We start from the raw sequence: 20,922 nt of genomic DNA, 5'->3' as shown, positions 1-20,922 counted from the left end.
TGGTGTTGGCGAGTGCGCGCACGCGTTTTATAGATCCACAATGATAAAATGATATTGTTTCGGTGATATGTTCATTTGCATGGCTTGCCAGGCAGATAATATACTTGATGGCTTAATTTACATTACTTGGAAATGTAGCTTTATTAGTATTAATTATTACATTCCTCTCCTACTTCCGAGTATGCTTGCTATAGAAAGAAGCGCTTCTGTCGCAAATATGCGTTAAGTTGCACTACACCGGAAGTCAAGCTATAACGGAAGTAATGGAAGCTGTAAGTGGATGATGCCGGCGGTGCCATATATACTGTGTATCTCTCTCTCTTTCTCTCTCTCTCTCTCTCTCTCTCTCTCTCTATATATATATATATATATATATTTATATGTTTACTTATGTACAGTGAAGTGATTCGCGCATATTCTCTCACGATCACAAAATACGGGCGATATATCACCACACGAACTGAAAAGTCATTGCGCGTAGCAAAGGCCACTTACTTAGCTTAAATGTAGTGCTAGATGCCACAATATCATGGGATGTCGTCCACGCCTGCCGCCTTCAAGCAACAAACACCTCTGTCTTGACAACAGCGGTCAAAGAACACAACGAGAATAAGCGAGACACTGTGTGCTTAACCAGTTGTGTACACAAACAGAGATGTAAGTCATGTATTAACACTGCAGCTAGATGATATATTGAAGAATATTCCTAAATTGTATTAACCTTATAAACAATTTCAACGTGAACGGGTATGGACATGAGCGCAAAACGATACACTACTTTGTTCCAAAATGGCACTAGAGGTATGAAAAGCATCCTCAGCGTTGGCTATGTAGCTGATGAAACCTACAATGATGCAAACAAGGGCTTGATAATATATTGAATTAGTAATACTGTTTATAAATTTGAGTCTGTCCGAAATAATACTGAACGTACGATGCGAATTGCACAGCGAGATCGAAAGAAACACAAAGACATGCTCAATGGCAATCGCACATTCATTTGTTACTCAATAATCTTATTCCGAACATGGGCTAAAAACTACCAAAACTCCGCGAATTGTTTCGTTGATTGATCTTTTGTTTGTCTGTCATTTAGAACTCTGGATAAACTGAGATATTATTGTCAACAAACGGCAAGCTGCGTTTATAAAGGTCACACAATTATATAGCAAATGAATATACGTCCCATGCAAAGGCTAAAAGATTGTAGCCAACTAGTTTCAGTGTGCGACCTTAGCACTACTCAAAGAGTTACTAGCTAACACTAGATCTAACATGAATGGTGAGACAGAAAGACGCATGCCTGTGTACTAGCCACCACGAATAGGACAATACCTATGTTCTATGGAAGCAACTAATACAGTTAGTCAATTTTCCTTCCTGCCGTACAGATTATCCCAATTTGCTTGAATTTTTGTAGGCTGTAAAACATTGCCTTGACATATCATTCATTTGCCTAAAACTGCCTTCTACTACGACACATATGAAAGGCAGCAGTAGACGACACTCCCAATTGATATGCTGCTACAATTGCCACTGATAGTCGATTGTTGTTGTGTTTATAAAGTATGATGATGACAACGACGGCATGACACGTGCTGTCTATCTTCTTTCTACATATCAGTTTGTTTCTCGATGCTTGGTTACTGCTTCCGTAAGCGTGATCACATTGGGCTCGCGGGGTTTGCCTGACGCCTCTCAGATGAAAACTACGGTTGTGGTTATTCATTAAACGTATTAAACATTGAGAGTTCTTCGAACGAAGCACCAGGCCCTCCTTGGTCGAGCATCTGCAACATATCCGACAACTCCTGTCCCTGCGGCTGACCCCCACCTGCATTAGGAACTGGCCCTGGTGCTTGCTGGTGGGTCTGCGGATGGCTTTGGGAATGTGAGTCGGGAGTCGAAGATCCACCGGCACCCGCGGCCGCAGCAGAGGCAGGGGTTGTCTGCTGCCATTGGCTCCAAACTCCTGCAACCAGGTTAGGACGATATACGTATTTACAATAACAACGATAACGATAGAAGTGTTCAGAAAATCCAAATAAATATTTTTAGCAGCGCAGTCCTTTAATCGAATGTGTCCTACCTCTGGAAGGCGCTGTCGACGGCGCAAGCTGTGTGTATGTGGGCTGGCCACCTGGAGCTGTTTGCTGGGCCCCACCAGGAGAGTTCGTCTGCTGTGTAGTCTGTTGCGTTGTTTGCTGGCTGGGCGACAGTGCCCCATGTGTTCCATAACCACCCGGTGTACCTGGATGAGGGGACATTTGACCGCCCGCCACACCAGCTCCTGTTGCTGCTCCGCCTCCAGGCGTTGCACTATTGTTATTAGCCTGTTGGCCTCCCGATGCCGCCACGTTGTTATTCCTATTATTGTTATATTCGGACGGCTGCACCACACCAACGGGGGGGCCAGCTGGTGTGGTGCCCGGAGCTCCCGCATAAGAGTAAGCTGGTCCGGAAGGCGGTCGTGTTGGTGTTAAACCAGGAACACCGCCGACAGGTAAACGCATAATTGAAGGGTACGCTGTGCCTGCGCCACCTAGTCCGGTCGAATAGTCGGGTGGGGCTCCTTCACTTTTTAGCAGGCCTGCTCCAACAGTCGCATAGCCTCCGGGTTGCTCGCTTGCATTGCTGTTTGCCACGTCCGTCGCATCATGACCATGCAGCGTTCTATGCATACAACATCGGCATTAATGCAAAGGTACTATAGTCGTGGACGGAGTCATATAGCTTAGACCAAAAACGAATTTAGGTTTATAGTTCTGTTTCAAATTTCGACACCGTTATTGAGCACTAACGTGAAAAACTTTCGAAACTTGGAAATTTTTACTTTGACTTCATATACAGAGTGGGATGGGCAATCCCAGAACACAGTAGTGTCACGGTGGACAATATTTTAATAGTCTGTATACATTCCATTAGATCTACGTTTACCTTGTTATTATTTGTGATGTTTACATTTTTAGTCCACTTACGACACTTTAGTTCATTAGTCACTGACTGGTTTTGAACGCGAGTCGTGGCGTATCGATGAAAGTGGTGGAGCAAAAGCCATTACATAAATTAAGCAGGTGTTTGTTTTTTTTAGATGTACTTCATTTTTTCTTTATGTAAGCCACTCTTCTATACGATTCTATCCACTTGTTGAATAATTGTAACAGGAAATATAGTTCAATTACTTACTTGGCAGCAGTATTCGTGCAGACGATGTACTCGACATCGCTAGTGTACGGGTTCAGAAAAGCAAAGGCAGAGCTACGTAGCCATACCCATTCTCCAGCAGCCACCTGGCGAAGCGGAGGAACGGGGCCGCCGACTTGTTTAGCGCGGATGCGAAACATTACCGAGACCGGTTGGCCCTTTAATTTAAGCACCTACAAAATAACAGTAACACAGGCATTAACTGCAAATAATGTTTTCACATGATCTTTCGTTTAGTTTTTTGTTTAGTTGAAATACATTTTACTGTTAAAACACTTAACTATTATGTATGTTTGACTCCATACTTTTACACGTTACCTGGTCAAAGCTATCTTTCATGTGTGCTTGATCTTCAGGATGAAAAAGATCAAAACAGGTCTTGGCAAGCAGTTCCTGCGGTTGATAACCGAGCACTCCACTCACGCGCTGATCAACAAACGTGAACTTCCCATCGACCGCGTGGCGGGATACAAACTCATTTGCGCATTGTGAACCTAGAAGATCGCCGTTGTTTGGGGTTGATGTTACCTAAAATAATGACATTTAAAGTGAATGTGATTAATTGCTTATATAGACGCATACAAAATCTGTTTGTACGTTCAAATGCACGTACCTGCAGGCGGCCGATGGCGACTAAGCAACAATGGGAAGGGCCACCACCTAAATCTTCGTGGGTGACTCGATCTGAAACAAATACCGATTGTTTAGTTTCTTTGCCTTTTACCAAAGGGATTTGCTTTATATAAAATTGGGATAATTGCAATACTCACTTGCTGATGGAGGCCAGTTCTTTATGTATCCGGTGCAATGTACGACAGCATAATGTACGTTTCCGGGGCCAGGTGCTTCACCAGGACCTCCTCCTCCTCGAAGTCCCCTTTGCGGTCGTAGCTGCTCGTGAGCAGAACTCGTCAGCGGGGAGTCCCCCACCTGAAAATGGGATAGAATTGTACTTTATGTATGAGTAGATAACCCGAAATCAGCGAAAAATAGAACAGTTATGAATTGCGATAATACGTCCTAGCGTAAAATTTATGATATTCATGCTGAATATACTATATATATATATAATTTTGTCACTCATTTTAAATATCACTGAAATTTCCGTTATGACAATACAGGTCTCTTTGGCTACGATCACTTTGAAATCACTTTGCAAAAAGCGAAGATTACATATAGAGGCGATGTAACTGACCTTCATACGACAGATAAACCCTCTCCGTGATCCCATACAGAGTCTCATGGAGGACTGATGCCCCTCCTTTTTAACAGTACCGGTTTTCAGATCTAAGATACGCCCGGGATTCGAGCTATCTTGGGTAGCTAATTGCTCGCGAATCTAAACAAAAAGAGCACATATGAAGTTACACGGCCAATGCATATAGCACAGGTTTATCATATCTCGATTCTACATGAACGTCAAAATTCAAGCTCTCACCTTCTCGACGTCATCTGGATGTACTAGATCATATAAACACGTGTTAAACCAGTCGGCCTGTGCGTGGCCGAGCACAGGTCCTACCGAGTCCGATACGTAGACGACGCGCCCCGTGTCGCAGGAGACCACAAACAGAAATCCGTCGGCGGCCTCAAGGATCAAATGTTTAAGTTCTTGATCTGTCAGGAACGACGGTTTGTATGTGCCGTCGCTCGAGGTGTTACCCGTTCCTACAAAGTCAGAGTCAATTTCGCACGGATTTATCGCACGGTGATTTGTTTTGATATTTGTAGAGGGTCAGTTAATACCATAAAGACGCCAAATACTTATTATAAAGCCGCGTTTTTACTCAAAGTTTTTTCCATTTCTTTTTACCTTGTAAATTTTTCATGTGGGCCACAGCCATTCGAAGGATGGTCAGCTTGTCGGGTTTCCTTGCTAGCGCGCTACACGTCGGCACCATATCGGACAACTCGGTAATATATGCAGTCATTTTATTCCGGCGTCGCCGTTCAATTTCGCTGTGATTTTCTTTTTTCGCCGAGAGAGTCTCCATAAGGTCACCAGCACCTCCAGAACCCTCGGAACCTGTTCCGCCGCCTCCACGACCACCCAATCCTGCTACTCCCCCGAGGGGGCCTCCAACACCTCCCGGGGCATGTCCCGAAAGGCCTCCTGTCCCTAATACACCCTCACCAGCACCATCCCATAAACTACCCACTCCTGCCGTCTGACTCAATCTGTAAGAAAATGTTACGAGGATCTAATAAGTCTTTGTCCGTAGTACATATGAAAGTCAGTCTTCAACATTTAAACGATATCCCAACTTTTGAAATAACCACTTATACGTTCGTTTGATTCTGCATGTCGCACCTTGCGTAGCGAGTGTCCTTGCTATGATGTTCATGCATCGAATCTTCGTCCATTTCTTTTCCGGTAGCTGCCAATAGCTTGACAACGACCTTCTCCTTACAAACGGTCGCGCACTCTTCATACGAGATCCACCTGCAACATAGAACGATGCCAATAAGCTCGAATAAAAAAAGCACGTAGTTCTGCAAGTGAGAAAATTTAAAATATAAGTAAGCAGTTTTTATAGGATCTCTATCCGAAGGAGCTCTTCGGAGTAGTCATTACCCTGTATCCGTCAATTTAGGCTGTTTAGATTATATATTTTGCTGTGGCAGGCTAAGTCAAGCTTCGTGTTGTTTGCGGCACGTGTACGAAAAATTTAATGAAAAGCGATAGACGATGAAAACATGAATAAACAACAAAACAGGAGTTTTTAGGGAGTATGGAAAGCAGGTTATTCCTATACTGAATAGCCAGAAGTTCCACACATTTAGAAATAACGACCAAAAGATGAAAAAAACGAAATCGTATCAACCTGTTTGCAGAAACGAAAAGAGTTGGCCGGAGTTTTCACATAAAGAATAACTTACGTAAAATGAGCTGTCTCTATTGTCTACTTTTTTCACTTTAGGAAGAGTATGAATATGATGATGACTTGTGAGTTCACGTTTCTGATGAATGTGGAGGCTAATACGAATTTATAGGTTATGCCTGATGCTGGACAATGGAGCCAAAAAGAAACTGGTGCAATGCAATATCGTATTTGGGTCCAATAGCGGATGTCGGTTTCTCGTCTTTTTTCTAAGTAAACCGTTTGCCTTAGTGGCTTTTTTCCGAGTATGTTTTGTACGCATAATCAGCACATGCTCCTTCTCAAGATGAACGTTCCAACTAATAAATACTGAACGCACTGACATGTCTTTCTTGGATTATAAAAAATAAGAGCTGATTAGGTTCATTGGGTGTCATAATACGCAACAACAGTAGTTCATGTGCAAAGACCATATTTAATAAGCATCAATATGAATATATTAATTTTTGAGTTCGCAGGTGCGTGCAGTATGATTGTTTTATATACACTTGTGGCCACCTAACGTTGTAAAATGACGCATTAACCATATTTATAAAATTGAAAGTAGACATCGATACCGATTCTAATGATCCTAATTATTAAAATCGATTTGCGGGGCTTAGAATGGAACTATTCGCTTTTCTTCTAGGGCTATACTTTACGAAAAATAATAACCAAGTTACTATTAATGAGTAATATAAAAGTAATAATTAAAACTGCTCGCTCATAAGCTGACAAGCAGCAGTAATGAGGTGGTTAAACTGGAACACACTATGATTAGAAATAATTACGAATGCTCCTATTCCCATTAGCCGCCTGAATCGGCTGATTCATGCCTACAACGGTAAAACTTCGTGCATGATTCAAAACTCAATCAAGAAGGGCTTTGTGATTCACATAAGCCGTGAAACAAGTTTTATCCTTGCAAGTCTCCCCTTGCAACGCCATATCATTAATAACAACCAGAAGCGTCCAAACCAGCGTCGCTATTAAGCTAATATTCAGAATTCATACTGAGCACGACTTACTAATTACGATGTCCTCATATGCCTATAATAACTATAGAGCATTCCATTAATCTAGATTCAACAGGCGCACACGGTTATATCGTTCTCTCCTACGTTATCTGCAAATATTATTTAGAAGAAAAACGCGCGCTTTGACAAGATCATTGATCATTGAACACACCTTGAAGACACGTAGACACCTCGCAAATACGACCACCACTCGATACGAAAATCCTCAAAACATCAATTTTGAAGATGGGATTAGGTACAGAGAAATAAAAAATGTTTTCGCTCGTGAAAATCCGTAATTGGCAGACTGCTTGTCCAAAAATAAAACATACTAAGAACGAATCAATTTTATTATGACACACGCTATAGAGAAAGTACGCACACGGTTAAAACCTGGTCAATGCTAACTTATTCATTAACAGTACAGGATTTTCTCTGCGTTAGATTGTAGAGGCAGTATAGGAATTTTTATTTTAAAAATAAAATTCACTATGCATTCTACTTACCATGCACTTTTCCGTGCTGGGTGCCGTTGTTGTTGTTGTTGTCGCCCTTGTTCCCGCTTCGTGTCAACTAAGTAACACAGCTCTCCCCGGAAAAATACTCGGCGCCTGTGTTAGGGCCAGAGGTGTTGACAGGGATTGGATACGATCGCTGACAGGAACTAGTTGTCAGGACGAAGCTCAACTAATGATAAAATGACTAATACGTTCTCCCGAATCTAGATTGATTCCCATCATTTTGTCGAACGACGGGCCTTGACCATGTTCCAACCATTTGCGATTATCGGCCCTCCGTTGACTGTTTTGCTATTGGAAAACACTTTCCCTAAAATCAAATTCCCAACAAGCGCCTGTAGGTTAACTGTTATCAATCAACAGCACCTGATTTATCGTGGCAGCCATGGCTATAGCGTTTGCTCATAATATGATATACAGTGCTCAGAAAAGAAATTCCACCCTTCGGTCCGATATCAGTGAAAACTGGTCGATATCAGTGAAAATCCTTTAGCGAGGTTCGCGTTTGTGTTATTTAATCAAACGATTATGAGCTTTCCACCAAGTCACAGTGTTCACCGCAAAAATGTTTTGAGGTTGCAGTTGATCTTACAAATGCGGATCCAGGAGTTAGTTTTCCATTGATTGAATTATGTTGGCTATCTTAGATCGTGTAAGACCTATCTTAGACTGTGCGCTTGAAATAAGCAGAACATGCAGTCTACGGCCCTTTCGATATTTGCTATTTTGAACGAATAAGAGAAGAAGACAGAGCGGTGCTCTTTCCTGAAGCTGTACCGTTTGTTTTGCGCTTAACCAGGCCAGCGCACTGCGTTGCGGTCCAGCTGAGGAAGTCTTCGAGTTTACTACGGTGTTATATTGCAGTTGCATCCGCTCACTATTGGTTGGAGCCAGCCAGGATCATGACAAAACAGGTGCACAAGTATGGGCTGCTGCGAGGTATTATCTTTGCTAATCCGGGCAGTAAACGAACAAGAATTTCTAGAAGAAGGCAACGCACCGTATAATAATTCCTTTGATGTCTTGTCGATTCACACATACACACAGTTCAGAAGACGATCACGTCAACATGGCTCCTTCAGGGCCTGCCTGTCACATAGTAGTTCTACCTAGAGGTTTTGCTTTTTGTGTTTATTACGTCAACACTTAATCATCGTAGTGGCGGTATGGATCCTCGAAAAACAACGCGAAATCAACAGTGCTAGAAAAATCTTGCTGTCATAATAATCGCTTGCATTTCCTTTGTGTTATGTTTCGTTCGGTGTTTTTTTAGTGGCAGCACAATCAGTGCAATGCATTCGTAGCTGTTTTCCTAGAAGGACAGAATGCTATAGCGTCTCCTGTCTTTCAGGAAGTACATCACAACGATACATAAAGCATACGATTTTCATTCAACACAGTAATTGCTGACCAACAGCGACGCACCGCGGCAAATAGTCAACTATTGTGTATATGAACAAGCCGCAGGAGGCGCAGTAGCAGCGGTAATAGCGGCTGCAGCGGCAGCAGAGCGCCACGATAGACACACAGACGTAGCGTGAACAAGCAAGATGGCGGGCGGACGGGCGGGCGGGTGTACGGACGGAGGGCCAACAACGATGGACAAAAGCCGTAAACTCACAGCCTAGCCTGGGCTGTGAGTGGGAACTAGGGTGCAGCTTCACAGCAGTGCAGTTGCAGCTTCACAGTAGTGCACGACTCTTCTGAAACCACACCAAAACATCAGTGGTAAAGCAGCAGACAACGTCACTGTTACAACGGAGGCAACAGCCCTGACGAAGCGGCTGTAGGATAACAATGCCATCGGACCGCATCAGATCTGAGCAGACGACAGCCCAGATAGACCCTCGCATGTTATAGCTCTGAGCTCGCGGCGGACACCAGTCTGACAGAGCCCAAAGGTGTTCAAATCCTTTTGCAGAATAGACTTTCTAACTGTAATGGAATGCATCTTGGCATTCTATCTAAGTTTTTCCTATAACATAAAAAATAAAGTTTATATCTATATATAATTATTTACGTTCAAAGCCCGTCTGTTAAGTCTAGGGAGGAATATCGTTATTTGAATCATTATCATATGTGATACGCTATACGGGGCTCACGATATGCTACTATGGATGAAGATGAATATCAAGGCTGTTGGTACACACTTACTAGGCATTTAAAAACTAACGTTTTAAAGATGCAACTCACTTGAAACGTAGTCTTGCTGATGCGCATGGACCTGACTGCCACTGCAGCAGGATTGGTGAAATTTCTAGAAACTTCTTCATTACGAATACAACAACTTGGTTCTTATCCACGATGGCATGGCTCATGAGGGACACCTCCAAGCTTGAGAAGAGGTTTTCTTATCTTGTGAGACGAGAACGGCAGCGATGATTGAGGCTTCAGTTGCAAGCAAGCTGTGTTGGCGCAGAGCTTGCTCAAAATAGCTAGCTCCTAAGATCCATAGCAAAAGTATCACTATCTTACCGTAAGGATTAATTTAGATCGCCGTTGTATACCACTGAGTAAATCCGGGAAATCTATCATTAGGTTCTTGGCGGAGCCAGATGGAGAATCTGCGGTGGTTTACCATGGAAAATAACAAAACTGCCGTGTGCGCAGAATCCAGGGGCAGCATAGTCGTTGAATTCTTCCATATAGAAAAGCTCGTTATGCGTTTGAACAGCAACGTTGAAGTTTTTAGAGTTTTTGTTCGTGGATTAGGGTGATTTGAATAAGACAAATCGTTCAATTGTAAATGTTTCCTACATTACTGCTTTTGTAAACACGAATTTCCGTCGATTCGTCGATTTGCTGGTCAAATACTATTATCTTTTTCCATACTGCTGACAACTATGCTGCCTATGCTTCACGATATGTTTCCAGCATTGTCGTGGAGCCTGTTGTCAGTTGTTGTTGTTGGTTATCAAGTACTCGCATTGGATCCTTAGCAAGCCTTTCAGGAACAATTTGAATGAAATTGTTGGTGTGAACGCAGAGGCGCATAGATTTCCAGTGAAAGACATCAGATTATTTACCTTATTTAGATATTTCTAGTGCACGTCAAAAACTTGATATTATTAAGACCTAATAAAAAGTTTGTACTATTTACAGCGCACGCAGTATATCCCTTTATCAAATAATTTAGCAAATAAGTATTCAGTAACTGACAAAGCCAAATAGAATCAGCCAATATGTGTCGATTGAAGCGAGACAAACTTTACAATATGTTTTTATCGCACATCGAGAAACTGTTCCATTTAATAAGTTTGTCAAATTTGTCCATTCCTTCCCGGGTAACACAATCCTCTACGAATACGAAATTAAAGTGGACTAGGCGAATTAACTTCGCACTTCTGCAACAAATAACTAAACTAAGGAGTTTTTAAACCATTGTTAAATAAATGAAGGCCAAGGTGCTGATTGTTTGACTACGAAAGTTAAGCAAGGCTACACAGATAACTGCGGCGATTTACGTGGGACTGCAATAGTAACTGCTGGTAACTGAGACAAAAGGAGGTTTATTATCGAGAAAGAGTAGATTTCTATTGTAAGTAAAAATGTAAACTGTATACCAACTTTATTTCCACCTAGAAGCAGACTTTCATCTTAACTGTAAACCTACTTTTGTGCCACCCCCTTCGCCACTGCCCCTGAGCTGGCGGGGTCGGGTTGTTCAATTGATAGCTTCGTTAAACAACGACTATCGGCTGCGCTTGAATATCCTGTGCCTGACTACTAAAATACTGCTGCCCACGGATCTCGGATCGACACACAAAAAGCAAACTGTTACTTATCTAGTATTCGACTGCGCTTCGCGAATGTTTCAATTTACTATATGTTGGTTACATGAAACAAAGATGGTCGTAGCTTTTATGGTCAGTCATTTTGACTACTGCTTTGACAAAACTAGGGCATCTGTATGAAGAGTCGTCTCGAAATTAATCTAACGTTGTGTTCTTCTGGTATTCTTCAACCCCCTATAATCTTCACAGGTAGTCGGATACCATAGACAAACACAAAAGCAAGCTGATTTCGACGGGTAGAAAGTTGAATTCGGTTTGTTCGGATTGGTCTCACCCATCATGTGTAGAGTCCTTGCACCAAACCCCAATAGCCCCTTTAAGTCCTCATAGTGCAACGTCTGCAAACGCAGTCCAACAGATACCCCTTCACTTTATCTTCTGCTACACAATAAACCCCGCAGTCATAGGGTTCATGTAATAGAGGAAAGCAAGGAACTACAACCCTTGCCAGCCGGAACATACAACGAAAACTGGATTCCGTTATCTGTCCAACGGACCAATAGAGCGACACGGTAAATGAAAGACTTAGGCAGCAAATGAAACGGATAGTTCTGCGTGTTTTAAAGCAGTTCGTTTACTGATGAAGATGTACCCTGAAATGCCTCCGTCTGTGTGTCTCTGTGCGTGAGTGTGTGGTTGTTGTGTGTGTGTCTGTATGCGCTTTTGTGTTTCGCGATTGTTATAGAAACACTTGCTTGACAAGAAGACCGTCATGCAAAACGACGGAACGACATGTCATTAGAATGTGTAGCTGGAAATTACTGGATTGGTTCGATTGCCAGCTATAAGGGAAATTTTCTATTCTAGTACTAGCATACCATTATAGATGTTAATTGTTTCCTTCTTCTCAGTCCCGTGGACTGTATTTCTGAAAACCCTATTTCGAAGAGTGTTTGTTCCTAAATGTTTTTTAACTTTTATTATACAATTGTATTTTAGTATAAACTGGTTAGCGAAAGGTTCTAAGAGACCTATTTAATGAATTGATATTTTGTCTATACAGTCTAACGGTATGTGTTTTTACATGGATCATCTAAGCTAGTGTTTATCTATTGCTATCTTTTTAGTACTTTCAATATGTAGTTTGAAAATCATCGATGTACTATGCAATACAGATTTCTATTGTGACGAACTTTATGGTTTCCTGCGGCTGTTGACAGAAGAGCAACTGAGAGCTTGCATGTCATACATGCAGCATATGTTGTCATAGCCTTGTATTGTGTGCTGAACCTTTTCGTAATATGATAGTGGATTTCTTTTAAGAACTGTGGTCTTTGCATAGGGCAGGATTTTTGTCATCTACAAACTATTATGTACGGTAAATGCCCGCAGCTGTTTAACTACAAACGTTTTTCTTTTTTTCATTCTCGAGACTTTTGTGAACGTTGTTTTCCAGCCCATCTATCAAATGGCACTAAGCATACCAGACCAAAAAATGCCGTGAAAAAGCTCATTGAGCGGCTTAAAACCTTGACAAAAAATGCCTGCCAAACACGGCACTGTTCGAATATTTGCTAGCTACCAAACATGCGATAGAAAGCTATTCAATATTATAGAGGACATTTACCAATTGAGTAGGCATCAAATATAGGTTATGGTCACATATTAGTATCTTCTGTCTGATCGCTATCTGATGACTTCTTAACAAACCTTTACTGATTCTAAAGATACAATTGCAATTATTAGTGTAGTTATTATTGCCGTAATGGCAGCATTGGCAGGAGATAATCATGACTCACAAACATGCAGTCCAGAATTCCAGCGGAAATTCAATGACTGTTTTTAACTATTTTAGTTAAATAAACTAGCTGATCATATTGTTATGTTTGGTCAGCGTGAATAGCCGAACACTCCCCCGTTAACACTCTCAGGGCATACTAAATTCATCACATTTGTTGTTCTCATATTATTTGGTGATTATAAGGAATTGGAAGCAAATAAAAACAAAAATAAATTTCTTTATGAGAAAAAGAGACTGTTCAGCTGTGGAGAGAAGATGAACATTTTGAAGTCTACCCTATTTCGGCATTGTATTGCTTTTTATATTGTCCTTTTCGTATGGTATGAGAGTGTTGAACATAAGTTTAAAGTAATCTGTAATTCTACATGTACCCTATTTGGCGTCACGATGTAAAAAATGCAGCAGCTTTGGAGTTAAAAAGCTGGGAGTTAAAACAATTCAAAATACCATCCGATCCAACTTGCATGAACTTTTTCGACTTTAATCTATTTTAATTAATATTTTTTTAATTTCATTTAATTAATAATAACCATAGGTGGGTTAAATACCTCTCGTGTAATGATGTTTGACGTTCGACCAGTGGCGATTGCTAACCAGTGATTGTGTTTCTACTCCATATTGATGGAACTGCTGTGTTTCGGTAACCAAAGTGCTTCTCGTGTTTTACGTGCTGTACTTGAGCTGTTAAACATTGCTTCAGACGATTGGCTTCGAGCACGAAATGAAGTGTAACTACGCCCAAATCCGAATCTTGATCATCACGTGCCTTTAAGCTTATTAGGCCAGGACTTTACCTATTGCGCTACGACACAAATTTGTTTCGATGGCTACGGCAAGAGTTACTTATCAGCAGTTCAAAATGCCACATCATCCATGTCAACAGCTCGTGTGCCCGTATCTGAACAAGCTGCATATATTATAAGCATCGCATTGAGGCTATTTTTTTAGTTCGTAGTTAAGATACAGTGAAGATTAGTAACTGTGAATTTTTACGTGTATAATGTCACAAAAGTAGAATATTATGGCTATTCAACCGTAGCTTACGCACATATATATTGTACATTTTAAACTATCATTAACGGCGTTGAAGAGAAATTGTGAAACCGGCTGTTTACCACTTCTAATATCAGGTTAATTATCATAGGAATTATATGTACATATATTCGTAATGAGAGCCGATGTAGTAGTATACGAGAAAGAACGCATATGACATCAAGTAGTGAGCTCTGCATTTCATTCAAATGGTACTCAGATGCTTTCGAAAATGGCACCGAGTTGATACGGCATACTACCAAAAAACGAAAAACCTTTGATTTTTGGTAGTATTTGACCTTTGGTATTTTAGTACCTTACGTATATTAGTTATCTAAGCTATTGCCCAAAGCACTAAGGTGTTTGCGATGCTTACGGATTGTTTAGGTAGCTTATGTATCTAATTGAATTCGGTTTATCCCAAGAGGTACTTAAATTGAGCACGTTAACTTAAATAGCATTTGTAACGAATAATTCTTGTTTGCAGCAGAAGATGCCGTGATGCAGGTGCAAAAACAAATCGTCTCCCTAATAAGGCGCAGATGCAAGTTGGGCGTCGAAGGGGGCGTAATTTATCCTGTACCTGCGGTAAGTAAAATTGTGCAGGCACATGATGAAAATAAGGAGCACGCCGCCATAGTTGGTTTTTTGACATTAGCCTGTCTATCGTGCAGCAGTAAGAAAAGCGACGTTTTCGTCAAATGTTCCAATCGCGGCAACAATTGGAATAACACTGCGAATCGCGTCGGCCTTGACTGCTATGGTAAATTTCTGCGTAACGCTGGAGATACTTAAGGAGCAAAATTTATAGCTGCACACTTTTCGTAGATCGCCATAGCGCAGGTGAATGCTTTCTCAGCTCGGCGGAGATCCGGTTGTTCGGCTGTCCACGTGAGATGCAACGACGATCGACCAGCTCAACGCCGGGAGGCGTTCACCAGCCTCAACAACAGTCGTCACATATGCATGGCGGTGTTTGTTCTAATGATGACCTTCTTGCCAATCTGCACCTATCTGAAGTGATTAACGCACAAGGCCAAAGCCAAGATCATCAACACGGCACCGCCAGCCCTCAGGGCCGCCATCATCGACAACCATGTCCCTCATTATCGCAAAAGCAACAAAGGGCAGTCGCAAATCAACAACAACAACCACAGCAGCATAATTTTCCGCAAACGACGACTGGAGCTGGTAATTTCTTGCTTTTTTTGCCTTCCTTGTGCCTGTAATATGTGTGTATCTAAAATATATGCTCAGTAAAAGGTCAGATCAAAAAAATTGTTGTGACATAGTGCTATCCTGAATGTCCATAGGCGTCAAGTTGAAAGTATTTACTCGAGATTTTATGGGAAATGTATTGAGTCTGAGCAATAGAACACGTGTGTTTCAAAATTTAAAAGTGTTTAAGTTATCTGCAACTCATGCTTACTCAATGGTTTCAAGCTTTGAGAAAATCTTAATGTTTACTCAGGTCTGTATTTTCCTCTATGTATATTTAAATTAATTTGATCTTATGAAAATATTGATAGGTCCTGCCGAACCACGAAGTAGCCCACGTGGCGTTATAGGGGAGCCTCTCCGAAGCGATACACAGCCTGGAAGCGAACCGTGTGGCGCCATGAACGAATCCAGTGGACAACTGCATAGGGAGTACCAACAAGAACAGGTGCAGTAGTGAATAACCAGGATATATGCATACCCTCAAATTTAAGTTTTTTTAAGGGGAGTCTCCCTTGGCTATTTAGCAAGTCGAAAGTAGTTGTTGTAGCTTCGTCGTTGTTTACAGTCATTTATGTTTCCCGTTTGGCAATAATGGACCATGAGCTAGACGATAATTTGTCTAAGTTAAAGTTAATGTGTTGACAGCCTTGAATTTACTACAACCAACTGATTAGTTTATGTACTAACGAAGTGTTGATTCACTTTATCCATCATCATGCAATTCATGATAGTAATCAATGAATGGCAAGATCCAAATATGTCTGTATTATTTTTCATTGGTGTTTCACGTGCGGTAGCTAAATTGTTAGGCATTACTTCAGACGACTGGCTCCCAGCACATAACGCAGTCTACGCCCGGATATGAATCTAATCCATCCTGTATTTTTAAATGTACCAGGCAAATATGGGAACGAGAGGTCAAAATGCGCACTCTAGTAACGCTTTCGCCTATTAGTATCCGTAGCCTTCAAGTATTATAAAAAATTAAAAATACAGCCCTATTTTTTATCTATTTTTCTAACTATTTTTCTATTTTTAAATCCTTTTTTTGAATAAGGCATACAATAGTAGTTGCCCGAAAAAATTCTGGAACACGTCTTTACCACTTTATCTATTTTTCTTCGTCGAGCGATCTTTGAAAAATCTACGAGAGTAGTGTGCATATTGACAGTCCAAGATTCTTCATTACGTTTGGCGTTTCACCTGTTTTCGATTGTAGTTTCTTTGGAAGGTGCCAAGTGTTTAGTGGATAGAAATTTACATCATGTACAACAATTAGAAAAGGTCCTTCTGAGAAGGCAGATAGACTCCTTTGGTTTTTTTGTTGAATTTCGTCGATTGTCAAATAGATCTCTTCAAAAAACTTCTTCAGAGTTTCGACTTTCTCTTTGTAAACTGTTCGACAGAATACGTTTAAAAAGTTTTTTTTTACTTCGATTCCTGCGAAACATAGTCGTAGACTCTTTTATAATCCTTAGTAGCAGGCTGTTTTTGAGCTCAATGTAATATTGTAATTTGCCCAGAGATAGGAAGCATATAGGTTATCCTCACTGGCATGGATCTCTTCATTGGACCCTGCAGATATGCTGTTTGCAAACTATACATTTGATTTAAATTCGCGCAATTATTGAAAAATTAGTGTTAGCTTGTCTAGGCTTTATTTAATTGTGGTAAAGTTTTCCCTTCGGTAATCTAGGGCATGGGTTAGATAGGTATTCAGCAGAACCACTTGGGATCCAGTCTTAAAAACTAATAGTCTAACCTTAGAAAATCTGGTAGAACCTTTACTTTAAAGCCTGAGGTTTCTTGAGGCATTTCTTCAGTTGTTCAAAACCTCTGAATATTCCCACTCTATTTGGGGTCATCTAATATTAAGTTTGTGAGCTGCGGATCCATCAATCCGCGCATCTTCTAGGTTAACCTTTTCATTATTCACAGGTTCCTGGGTTGGCCTTGTCGACAAGAGGTAGATCAATATCAACTGTATCAGTCTATCGGGAAAGGTAATATTGCAAGCGACCACCTCAGATAAGCGGTTCCCTGATATCTGTACGAAGAAATTCTTTTTTAAATCGAACATCCTTCCACCGTGAAAGGACATGTTTTTTTTCTGTGCACTTTTAAGTTACTTCAATCGCTTAATTTTCCGAACCTTACACTGCTGCCGGAAAGTCGTTTACTAATACTTTGTCTCGTAGTAGCGCAGTGGATAACAAGTTTATCTGATACACCGAGGGACACGTAGTCGCCTAGGTTTAAATCCGGACGTAGACACATTCTTTGTGTGTTAGACGCGTTCTGTGCTAGGAACCAGCTACATGGAGTAGTGCCCAACGACTTCAGTACCTGACGTCAGAAATCCGGAAAATATTACTAGCACTGCAGCAGCTTCTTTCCAAACGGCCGTTGACGTTATTTAGGGCTTCCACCTGTTATACTGATCGATCGTTTATTTTTGTGACATCTTCATTCCGTCGCTTTCTTGCCGAATATTTTTCCTTGTTTTCCTAAGCTAAGGATTGTTTTAACAATGGTACTGCGATCAGCTGTTTTCTCAGTCACTTCTTCATGCATCTCATTCTTTCAGCTTTTTAAAGAACTGCAATTTCACGTAATTCACTTACGAATCCCCTCTTAGATCCGCAGACTTTAATATGCTGTAGTGCAGATGAACCGAACTGCTGCAGATAGCACACTTCACACTTGCGATCTCATATAGCACTGCATTGTTTTCAATCCAGTTTATACAGATACGTTGTACTTGCTAAGCTTCTGTGCCGTGTGCGGTGTAGAATTTTGTCGGATGTATCAGTAGTGTTGCCTGGTTGTCCGAAAATGTAGCCTAGATTTTTTGTTGCTTATCTCCGCACCTAAAAGCGAAGAACGCTGAAAATACATATTATAGATTCAGTTTCTTATTTGTAATACCGTATTCGGGAATTTTAAACAATTTACAAAGGCTTTAGAAAATGTATCATACAATTAATGAAAACCGATGTCACTGATACAGTCGAGCCGCTTAGCAAACATTTTCTTAAAATCTGCGTTCAATGACACGAAAACTATGTTGTTTTCGAATTTCCATTTCATACTGTAGATGAAGAAAAGTATATTTATTATATAGAAAGGATCAGCATTTCACTATAGAGAAGAGGCGATTATGTATTTCGACAGAATGGAAACCCTATGATTCTATGAAAGCCAATACGCATTTGCATGAGTTCGTGATAGTTAGGCGGGTGCATCTCACGTCAGTTCAATTGCCAGCAGGTAAACACTGTATTTCAGCTGGGGTATTGAACTCGGCCTTTCGCTTCAAGCTTATCTTACCGATATTTCTTGTTCAATATGTGCTCTTTTGTGAAAAGAAATCCAATAATTGCTAGTTTGCACTCGGACATATGGCAAATGTCTACAGAACATATTTGAAATGGAAAAAGATTCATATACTCGTTTTAGGTAAGCGTAAAATATGGCGAGTTGGTATTGCTGGGGTACAATGGAAGCTTACCTGATGGAGCTGAAAAAGGTCGCCGGCGCAGTAAATATGTTTTGAGCCGCCGGTCTGAATCTAACGGAGTGCGGGCCGCACGCCACGTGTCTGCCGCAGATCCGGCCGCTTCGGCGGCGGTCCTTGACGCATTACAACATTCCATCGCCTATACTTTGTCAAGACACCAGGTTCGCATCTCAAATTCATCGCCTTCATGGTCCAGAAATAATGCGTGTAGCGATTTCTAGACCAACGCTGTTTGTACTTATGTTTGAGATAAACGATAAAAGCTATATTCACCATAAACTAAATGAAATTGATGAAACCGTTAAATAAATGCTATCTGAAACGTTCGCTTCTCACTGTAGGCGGTCGTTGTGTTGTACGAACGCGACCCGACAACAGACATGTTCCAGATCGGCCGAAGCAAGGAAAGCCAGATAGATTTTGTTGTTATGGATACGCCGCCCCCACAACGAACGATCATAGACGATGCTCAGCAAACGGCTCAACAGCAACAATTAGAACAGCACATAAATCGTCGTCATCAGACTCAACAGCAGCAGCCGCAGAGGAATGGTGACTTTCGTTCGGGTATTTCTCGGTACGCGTGTCGACTGCTTGTTGAAAGACAAGCTAGGAAGTGTGTTCAGCGAAACCGAAAAGTTCAGAAGAATGTTGTTGATAAGCAGAGCTCGCAAGGAATTCTTCAGGAAGATAATTTTGAGCAGAATGAGCGCCGTCTACATTCAGATAATGAAAAGTGTTCGAGCAGGGAATATTCCTCTGGGGAAGATGACGAGAATGTCGACGAATGGGTGGTTCGTGTGTTCGCCGCTGGTTTCGATTCTTCGTCAAATATATTTCTTGGTGAGAACGCTAGTGCTTGGCAAGGATCTGGTGGTGCAATTGATGGACTAACCACGAATGGCGTGTTGCTTATGCAACCGATGGGTGAATTTGGTGAGCTACCTGCTGCAGTTGATGGTAGCTCTAGTGTAGCTGGCGCAGCAGGTATCTGGCGTGAAGTGAGCGTTGCGGGCGGAGTGTACGGTTTACGGGAGAGTCGAGCTGCCCGTCGGGCTGGGCCACGTATTGCAGGTGAAAAAAATGTGCTTTACGATGGTGCCCTCATCGATCTTTGTGGGGCGACGTTGCTCTTCCGTTCGGCACGAGGCCTGCGCAACTCACCCACACGAGCCGAACTTTTGGAGCAGGTAAGCTACGCTGAAACGATTAAAATCGAACGGATTAAGATCCCTTGAAGACGATTAGTTATATTGCTTACACATTAAAGAATCTTATAACAGAGCTATCGTTTAGCCGTTATCTTTTCTAGCATCATTTTACATGTTCATATCGTTAATTTTATATTATCATATTATATAAAAATAGTTGGTTTATTGAAATTATCAGCCATATTCATTATTATTACTTGGTTCTTCGTATATTTTTCCCGTGGTAGATTTTTTGCATTTACCATGTGAACTCGCTAATCTTACAACCATCAGATTCTGGAATCGGGTTTTTTGTTGTTTGCATTAAAATATACTGACAATTGTGTTTCACATCTGTGCATTGCGTATGGTTAGGTCGCTCGGCTAAATGCGGGGCGTCCACAATGTCCGGTGGGTCTTAATACGCTTGTGGTGCCCTCTAGAGCCACGTTGTCCAACCGTGATCAGGAACGCCAACCATATGTCTATTTGCGTTGTGGCCATGTCCAAGGATTACACGCTTGGGGCAGAGCTGCCAACGGAGGTTCTAATGGCAACGGGGGTAACGGAAGCGACTGGAGGAAGTGCCCCATGTGTCTAACGTGTGGCCCTGTAGCGCGGTTAGCAATGGGAATTGAACCAGCCTTTTGCGTCGACCGAGGTCCACCTGCCTGGGCGTTTCGCCCTTGTGGACACATGGCTTCGGAGCGCACAGTAAAATATTGGGCAGCTGTGCCCACGCCACATGGCGCACACGGACTTAACGCCGTCTGCCCATTTTGCGCTGCTCGACTATGCGATCAGCCAGGTTATGTTCGACTTATC

General features: G+C 41.6%; 2 protein-coding genes across 9 annotated transcripts in view; one reads left to right on the top strand and one right to left on the bottom strand.

Moving 5' to 3' along the window:
• Positions 1-112: 112 nt before the first annotated feature.
• tgo (Aryl hydrocarbon receptor nuclear translocator homolog tgo) lies at positions 113-11,434 on the bottom strand. 4 transcript variants are annotated; one of them, XM_086993863.1, is made up of 15 exons: positions 11,213-11,434; positions 9,793-10,543; positions 8,377-9,302; positions 7,588-7,909; positions 7,254-7,306; positions 5,516-5,647; positions 5,018-5,382; positions 4,643-4,872; positions 4,400-4,543; positions 3,975-4,134; positions 3,818-3,888; positions 3,523-3,732; positions 3,187-3,377; positions 2,090-2,673; positions 113-1,972 (listed from the first exon to the last, which is right to left on the bottom strand). In XM_086993863.1, the coding sequence occupies exons 4-15, from the start codon at positions 7,588-7,590 to the stop codon at positions 1,722-1,724; spliced, it is 2,394 nt and encodes a 797-aa protein (XP_086849989.1). In that variant the 5' UTR covers positions 7,591-7,909; positions 8,377-9,302; positions 9,793-10,543; positions 11,213-11,434; the 3' UTR covers positions 113-1,721. The 4 variants fall into 4 exon arrangements, with proteins under 4 accessions (XP_086849989.1, XP_022668135.1, XP_086849990.1 ...); XM_022812400.2 differs by lacking the exon at positions 7,254-7,306 and adding an exon at positions 7,094-7,191 and having other exon boundaries at positions 7,588-9,302; XM_086993864.1 differs by lacking the exon at positions 8,377-9,302.
• A 191-nt stretch (positions 11,435-11,625) lies between these two features.
• LOC111253252 (uncharacterized) overlaps positions 11,626-20,922 on the top strand; it is a 45,558-nt gene continuing 36,261 nt past the window's right edge. The window contains exons 1-6 of one of the 5 annotated variants that reach the window (XM_022812395.2): positions 11,626-11,905; positions 14,657-14,754; positions 14,995-15,357; positions 15,696-15,832; positions 18,847-19,068; positions 19,249-20,097. In XM_022812395.2, coding sequence (XP_022668130.1) covers positions 14,709-14,754; positions 14,995-15,357; positions 15,696-15,832; positions 18,847-19,068; positions 19,249-20,097 — 1,617 coding nt within the window. In that variant the 5' untranslated portion in view covers positions 11,626-11,905; positions 14,657-14,708. Of the gene's footprint in view, positions 11,906-12,442; positions 13,863-14,653; positions 14,755-14,994; positions 15,358-15,695; positions 15,833-18,846; positions 19,069-19,248; positions 20,098-20,922 lie in introns of those variants that run through there. The other 4 variants (XM_022812396.2, XM_022812394.2, XM_022812392.2 and 1 more) reach the window with 4 other exon arrangements.

The sequence above is a fragment of the Varroa destructor genome, unplaced genomic scaffold (genome assembly GCF_002443255.2).
Source record: "Varroa destructor unplaced genomic scaffold, Vdes_3.0 BEIS01000006.1, whole genome shotgun sequence".
Lineage (NCBI taxonomy): Eukaryota > Metazoa > Arthropoda > Arachnida > Mesostigmata > Varroidae > Varroa > Varroa destructor.
The sequence above is the reverse complement of the archived record's forward strand: the minus strand, read 5'-3'. Positions and strand labels throughout refer to the sequence as shown.

Bases quoted from the DNA above. Each gene is read 5' to 3' on its own strand.
- tgo (XM_086993863.1), bottom strand. The intron at 5,648-7,253 runs GTGTGTTCAATG...TCTATGTTGCAG, and splicing joins GGTGTCTACGTGTCTTCAAG to GTGGATCTCGTATGAAGAGT. The intron at 2,674-3,186 runs GTAAGTAATTGA...TTGTATGCATAG, and splicing joins TGCACGAATACTGCTGCCAA to AACGCTGCATGGTCATGATG.